The 8,385-nt window shown below is 37.8% G+C and overlaps 1 protein-coding gene across 1 annotated transcript in view; it reads right to left on the bottom strand.

Annotated features, from left to right (window-relative positions):
- TCF12 (transcription factor 12) overlaps positions 1-8,385 on the bottom strand; it is a 353,758-nt gene that overhangs the window by 18,507 nt on the left and 326,866 nt on the right. The window contains exons 14-16 of the mRNA XM_012801793.2: positions 4,321-4,394; positions 3,264-3,335; positions 2,059-2,265 (exon numbers count right to left, since the gene is read on the bottom strand). Coding sequence (XP_012657247.1) covers positions 2,059-2,265; positions 3,264-3,335; positions 4,321-4,394 — 353 coding nt within the window. The remainder of the gene's footprint in view (positions 1-2,058; positions 2,266-3,263; positions 3,336-4,320; positions 4,395-8,385) is intronic.

Here is an 8,385-nt window from a genome sequence, read left to right as displayed (position 1 = left end):
CGAGCCAATACCTTCCTATTTCTATTAGTTTAATAATTCATACATGTTTTCACATTAGTTTATCAATAGCAACAAAAACTAATTTAAAATGCACCTGAATTTCAAGATTTTCTGATTAAAAAGAAACACAAACAGGTTGTTAGGACAGGCAGACATCTAATGCTATCTACATCTCTATAAACAGTGTTCTCAGAAACCAGTCAGCCTTGTTTGATATTTACTTTGGAGGCTCTGGAGTGAATATAAATGGTTATATGATAAGTGAATGTGAAAATCTGAAACCTATCTCATTTTACAGAATATAAAACTTCAGCATTTGAGGACCTAATTATTTTGATGATAGGTGAGTTTTAGCCTTGATCACATGGCTTATAGCTAGAAATCGGTTTCATAGGAGAACTGATAGCATAGCACGCAACATACCTAAACCCTATGCCATAAACACGCAAACACATGGTATCAGTTAAAAAGAACGTCATTTATTTTAAAGACTTCTTTCTTTTTTTGTAGAGACAGAGTCTCACTTTATCGCTCTCAGTAGAGTGCTGTGGCATCACACAGCTCACAGCAAACTCCAACTCCTGGGCTTTGGCGATTCTCTCGCCCCAGCTTCCCAGCGAGTAGCTCGGACTACAGGCACCCGCCACAATGCCCGGATATTTTTTGTTACAGTTTGGCTGGGGCTAAGTTCAAACCCACCACCTTGGGTAGATGGGGCCAGCGTCCTATCCACTGAGCCACAGGTGCTGCCCAAGACTTCATTTCTTTTTTTTTTTGCAGTTTTTGGCCAGGGCTGGGTTTGAACCTGCCACCTCTGGCACATGGGGCCGGCATTTCACCACTTTGAGCCACAGGTGCGGCCCAAGACTTCATTTCTTTAAAAAACAATTTGGATAAAAAAAAAAAAAAAGATATTCAACATGGAATTTTTGATGTGTATGGCTATAGAAGTGTGCTTTCTCCCCTATAGAACATTACCATGTTTTGAATCATTTTATCTTCTTTGGGGATTAATTTGTTTCCTTTCTTTCTTTCTTTTTTTGGAGACAGAGCCTCAAGCTGTCACCTGGGTAGAGTGCTGTGGCATCACAGCTGGCAGCAACCTCCAACTCCTGGGCTTAAGCGATTCTCCTGCCTCCGCCTCCCAAGTAGCTGGGACTACAGGCACCCACCACAACGCCTGGCTATTTTTTAGCTGTAGCCCTCATTGTTGTTTGGTGGGCCTGGCTGGATTCGAACCTCAGGTGTATGTGGCTGGCACCTTAGCTGCTTGAGCCACAGGCGCTGAGCCCTGTGTCCTTTCTTTATTACTTAAATCATAGTTGTTCTCAAACCTGCCCCTCTCAATTTTTCTTCATTTAGGAATAAAGTTTAAATTTGGACATGTACAAATTAGAATTTCACATTCCTTCTACCACTGAAGGCTGGTCTCAAGTCATAATAAACAACATTTTTAGACCAGAACCCTTGAGATTCAGCCTTGCTTTATGACTTTTCCTATGCAGACCTCCTGCTCACTATTTCAAGGCAAAAACCCTTGGGCCAATTATTACACATCTGGAAAAAATCCAAGTTTAAGCTAAAATGATCTTTGTACAAAATTTCTGCAGTCAGCACATGGTCATAGTAGGATTTTATGGGCCAATGACTTTTACTATGACCTTTACTATGAGGAGTTGGAGGTTGCTGCAAGCTGTGATGCCACAGCACTACCCAGGATGACAGCTTCAGGCTCTGTATCCAAAAAAAAAAGAAAAAAGAAAGAAAGAAAGAAACAATTTTAAATTAATCCCCAAAGAAGATAAAATGATTCAAAACATGGTAATTTTCTATAGGGGAGAAAGTAGACTTCTATAGCCACACACATCAAAAATTCTATGTTGAATTTTCCAATATTCAACCAAAGACCCTACCCAAGACAGTAAAGGAAATGCTTTTATAAAGCCACTCTTTAACTCTCCTTTCAAAAAGAAAGATCCTCTTTCCCAAAGACTTCATGAAAAATATGTAGGATATAAGCTTTAGGGGTTACTACAAAAAAGATGAGCACTATTTTACCATTGAAGCTGATCTACTGCTTGTAACAAGGCTTGATCCTCCATAGTTTGAATTGAGGCTTCCAATTGGTGTATTGTGGGATGGTCCCAATAAACTGTGTATGTCACCGTGACCAGCAGGTAAACTTGTGGAAGGTCCCACAGCATGGTTCCGCAGCACATGGATAGCATCATCCAGTCTGTCTAAACGATCCTCCATTCGAGACTGCTGTATGGATTGAAAAAACCATGGAGGTTACTGGTGGTATCTGTTAAATTCATTAAGTCACTATGTCTCCTACTTTGGGTATGTAGAAGATAGCATGTGAAATGCAGTATTGAATAGCTTCAAAAGCAACTACCTGCACTACAAATCAACAAAAAAAGAATGGCTATCTGTATGTAGACTACACCAAATTTTTATAGCTTCAGAAACAAATCACTGCTTTATAAGATGAATTTACTTATCTACCATGAGGTTGTTTCTTTTTGCTTCTAGAAAAGATGAAGGCTACTATGTCAATAATTTTTTTTTTGTTTTTTTTTGAGACAGAGTTTCACTTTGTCACACCTGGTAGAGTGTCATAGCATTATAGCTCACAGCAACTCAAAATTCTTGGGCTCAAGCGATTCTCTTGCCTCAGCCTCCCAAGTGGGACTGAGGGAACTGCCACAATGCCCAGCTATTTTTAGAGACGGGGTCTCGTGCTTGCTCTGGGCAATCCACCTGCCTCGGCCTCCCAGAGTGCTAGGATTATAGGCCTGAGCCACTGTGCGCCTGGCCCTATGTCAATAATTATAGGTGATAAACAAGGATAATCTATACTTCAAATACTGATTTCTCAATGATGGCAATTTGGGGTAGGGACCTCAAAACCAACAAACAAGTTTAAGTTGTAATTTAGTTTTAAGGTAAACACATTCATGTATATTCTCTGACAAAATTAAAGATTTGACATTGTCTATCTGTGGACATACACATGCCCTATACGCAAACATATTAGAATTTTAAAAATAAAAGCACATGCTAGTAGAGCTGTTTTAAAAGGATCATTCTCAATAACATAAGAGACAAAAGTCTATTCCTATATACTGTTACAAAAACTGAAATGGTAAATTGTTTGATTTTAAAAAACTGGAGTCTGTATAGCTCGAAGATTTTAAATGAATAATGGGAAGTATAATTAATTGAAACACAAAAAAGGCACCATCTAAAAGAAATAGTACCTCACAGACATCCTTTAAGAAGGACATTGCATCTTGCAAATGCTCGTGAAGTTGCTGCTCAACTCGATTTTTCTGGCAAAGTCAAGACAGAACAGGAGGCAAAGCACAGGTTAAGATTAACTCCAAAAGAGATGAGGAAATAGCTGATGTGCATGTCAGCATAACATGTTAGTAAAGTTAACGCGGAGACCTGAGAGAACTACTTGTATTAAGGTATGAGAAGGCTGGGACTCAACAGGGAAGTCACAAGGTTATGAGCACATTGCTTATATTTGCTTACAAAATACATGAGAGGAAAACTTTCCTTCAATTTAAAACGTTCTGTTAGTCACAGAAAAAGAACATTTCTATTTGCAACCTGAATTTACTGAATGAGAGCATGACTTAGCATTCTATCAAATCACACTTATTTTGCCTTTATTCTACTTTGTAATTCTGGGTAACAAACGTAAGCATACAAAAGCAACAGTAGTTAACATTCTACCACAAATTCTTCACGCGCTGAGTGTCTAGAAGGCTCCTTTACTGCTTTATTTGTTAAAAGATGTTTTGCTTGCATGGTTTGCACAACATTCTTTTCCATAAGAACACACACAAAATAACAATTTTGTGACAAAAATCACTGATATTTACATTAAAAATTTTAATGGAAATGTAATTATATACAGCACCATCATATAAAAAAGAATGAACATAACCATCTTCTTTGCTTTTACTTTATTTTTTTAAAAAGTTTTCTCTTTTATGTAAAAAGTATAGAAAATTAAGCTCTAGATTTGTTAAAGAAACAAAAATCCCATCACACTATTATTTTAACACCAGCTGTCCCGACACCAGAAGCCTGATGCCCTAAAGCACAGATGGCAAAAGACATTCAATGTGTCTTACACTGTTCAACTAAATCAGACCATTTGTTAGCAAAGAATTCGTGTGTAATGCTATCCTACTGCTTCTTCATAGTTACACAAGATTTATTAAACAACAACAACAATAGGAAAAATGAAAAAGAAAAAGAAAAACAAAACAGACTCCAAGGTATCAGATAAGAGGCTCTTACCAGGGAGTGAAGTGAGTTTTCATAGCTTGGGGATGAAGGCGCTTGCCCTCCAGGTCTGGGCCACTGACTGGTACCTGTTAAAACCCAAAAGCACCCACGCACCCGGGTTAACTCAGTGATCCTGATAATGTTCTGAAGGAAAGGGTAAAGATACTCAATAACTATAAAGAGATTTACATGATTATTTTTGTTTAGACTTTAGCATAGTTCTAGCTACCTATAAGCCTAATACATTAAAAAAAATCTCTTTCATTATTAATAAAACAATGAAGGGAGCTTGAGGGAAAAAAACTATACTTTAAAATACAACTACTTTTATATTTGCATAGTCTTTAGACTTTGTCCATATGCACATATATCTTGAGTAAATGTACTTATAGTGTACTTTTTTATTCTGTCCCTTCACCTTTCATGATTTTATACAGTCTTTTTTTTTTTGGAGACAGAGCCTCAAGCTGTCCCTCTGGGCAGAGTGCCGTGGCATTATAGCTCACAGCAACCTCCAACTCCTGGGCTCAAGCAAGTCTCCTGCCTCCGCCTCCCAAGTAGCTGGGACGACAGGCGCCCGCCACAACGCCCGGCTATTTTTTTGGTTGCAGCCGGGTTCGGGCTGGGGATTCGAACCCGCCACCTTACGTGTACGTGGCTGGCGCCCTAGCCGGTTGAGCTATAGGCACCGAGCCTATACAGTCTTTATAATACTATCAATGACTACATTTGTATGCCCTTGATTCTATTAATATAAACCATAATTTGTTTAACCATCATCACCTCACTGATGGACATTTTAGTTGCTATCAACTGATACACTTTTTGGGGAAGGCAGGACTAATGTCTTGACAGTAGGTAGCATTTCTAAATTGCAGTATAAACATAGATAAGATCCCATATTCATAAAGCAATGTTGCTTAATATTAACTGAGAGTACCTTTAGCAATGCACAGATGAACCAATTTCAAATGACTGCAAATACGCTTTATCTATCTACCCATCCATCTATTTCTGAGACAGAGTTTCACTGTCTCGCCCTGACTACAGTATTGTAGCATCATAGCTCATAGCAACCTCAAACTCTTGGGCTCAAGTGATCCTCTTGCCTTAGTCTCTTGAGTAACTGGGACTACAGGCACCTACCACAACACCCTACAATGCCGGACTAGTTTCTTTTTTTTTTCCTTCTATTTTTAGTAGGGACAAAGTCTTGCTCTTGCTCAGGCTGGTCTCGAACTCCTGAGCTCAAGCTATCCTCCTACTTCAGTCTCCTAAGTTGACAGGATTATAGGCATGAGCCACCATGCCTGGCTTATGCCAAAATAGATTATTTAATTAGAAAAATATTATAGGCTCAGCACCCATAGCTCAGTGAGTAGGGCACTAGCCACATACACTGAGGCTGGCGGGTTTGCACCTGGCCCAGGCCTGCTAAACAACAATGACAACTACAACCAAAAAATAGCTGGGCATTGTGGTGGGTGACAAAGAGACTCTGTCTCAACGAAAAAAAAAAAAAGGAAAAAAAATTGTAGAAACTTTTGTCAGATATTGTATTTCTATTTTTCTAATATGAACGAATAAACATAAAAATAATGAAGATAAAAAATAAACAAGTTGAAAATAGCTGGGTGTTGTGGTGGATGCCTCCGGTCCCAGCTACTTGGGAGGCTGAGGCAAGAGAATGGCCTAAGCCCAAGAGCTGGAGGTTGCTGTGAGCTGTGACACCACAGCACTCTACCAAGGGTGACAAAGTGAGACTTTTTTTTTGTCTCAAAAGAAAAAAAAATTTAAACAAGTTCAGTATAAAGAATAAAAAGGAAAAATCCATTAGAAAAAATAAAAGAATGAATTCTTATGTTGGGGAGAATGCAAAATAACTTTTAAAGGAAAAAGACAAACAAGTTATCAAAAATCTTTATTATTTCATGATTATGATTCTGAAAATGAGCATTTTACAGAAAATAATAAGGGCCATTCAATTAAATATATATTATTGTTCTCAATAAAAGCTTCAGGGACAACATGAATTATATTAGAAATGTAAAGCTGGAAGCTGAAGGCTTATTGCTAGATGAAATTTAAATTGTGGGTTGGTGCCTGCAGCTCAAGTGGCTAAGGTAACAGCCAGATATACCAGAGCTGGCGGGTTTGAATCCAGCCTGGGCCTGCCAAACAACAATGACAACTACAACCAAAAAATAGCTGGGTGTTGTGGCGGGCGCCTGTAGTCTCAGCTACTTGGGAGGCTGAGGCAAGAGAATTGCTTAAGCCCAGGAGTTGGAGGTGGCTGTGAGCTGTGATGTTAACGGCATTCTACCCAGGAATAGCTTGAGGCTCTATCTCAAAACAAAACAAAAAAAAAAAAAAAAAAAATTTAGGTTGTGTTCCACTGGAGCCTGCTGTTGCAGGCCATATTTTAGGAAGCTAGACAATGTAACACTACAACTTATCTGTTGTTTTAGAAAAACTTAAGGTAAACTGGAACTATTATAGTTCATTTTGGCTGAACATCATTTAATCTAATAATTGTATGCTCATTAATCATATCCATTTTGCAAGTTGAAAAGTTGAATACATGGGTTCTCAGTAACCTGATTAGATCTCACAATTAATTATACTCCTGTTATGATTATACAAAAAATTTTGAATGCTAAAAATCATGAGGAAAAAATATGTTAGGTACTTCAATGAATTTTTTTTCTTATAAGCAAATTATAAACAAATTATTTTGAGGACATTAAAGGGATACTGCTAGACATACAAATGCAAATCAAATACACAATTAAAATATGGATAGTCTAAAATTACTCACTGAAACAGAAGCTTGTGGGCTAATTTTATAATTAACAAGTAGAACATCTCAACCAGAAAAATTCACTAAGCGGACATACGAAGAATTCCCATAAAAACAACCAGCCACCACTTTACCCATAATTTCAGTCCATCAGTGTTTTCTAAGTACTGATGCAGAATTATGAATTTTATGTAAGTAGGTTAATCATAACCTATTTTGAAAAAGACTCTAAGTTATTTTTTAAAAATTACTTTCCCTTAATGCTTATAGTATTTTACTGTCTGATCATTTTGTTCTACTCCTCCTCTAACCTGTTTGGGTGATCAACCTATGAAAGGAGCCTGATCATTAATTTACTTAACTTACATGAAAAAAAAATAAATTTTTTTTTTTTTTTTTTGAGACAGAGTCTCATTGTGTCACCCCTGGTAGAGTGTTGTGGCATCACAGCTCACAGCAACCTCAACCTCTTGGACTTAAGCAATTCTCTTGCATCAGCCTCTCAAGTAGCTAGGACTACAGGTGCCCACCACAACGCCTGGCTATTTTTTTGCTGCAGTTGTCGTTGTTTAGCTGGCCTGGGCTGGGTTTGAACCCGCCAGCCTTGGTGCATTTGGCCGGCGATATAACCACTGTGCTGCAGGCACCAAGCCACTTACATGAAATATTAACACACATTTTATGTTTAAACATCTCAGAACTGTCAGTATGCACTGGCTTTGAAAAGCAGGCAGTTTCTGTGGTTCTTCACTAGGTTTATATATTAAGGAATCAGATGTGAGTACCAAGTTACTCAGGTAAATAAATCATCTACCTAATTTTTTGATAGTAAAATCAAAAAACTTTGCCAAGGTATATCTTCAAAATGTAATCCCTTAAATGGGAAAAAAAAAATACTTAAATTGCTTTTATTACAGACTGGGCTGTTTTAATGTAACATACTTGGTTAAAATAGAATCTAACAGGGTTAAATCACTGATATTCATTTGAACTTCATATAAATGCAAAACTATATTTACTTCATAACCCCACCATGTCATTTCAAAAATTCATGCTACAGGTCATAAAAGGGATGACTGGATAGTTGTACAAGACAGTTAGGTCATAGAAGTTTACTATGGCCATAAAACTCAAAGGTAGGTACAGAAGTTTAATGCGTACTAGGAGTTAGTGGACCTAACTCCTGGTTAGATCTGGTTGATCTATACTACCAATTAATTAAAGCTCCTTCTCCTCCTTTAAAAACTCTATTCTTGGCTCGGCGCCTGTGGCTCAAG

Source organism: Otolemur garnettii, unplaced genomic scaffold (assembly GCF_000181295.1).
Source record: "Otolemur garnettii isolate 467f Iridium unplaced genomic scaffold, OtoGar3 scaffold00011, whole genome shotgun sequence".
NCBI classification, from domain to species: Eukaryota; Metazoa; Chordata; class Mammalia; order Primates; family Galagidae; genus Otolemur; species Otolemur garnettii.
Note: the sequence above shows the minus strand (reverse complement) of the source record. Positions and strands in the feature narration are given on the sequence as shown.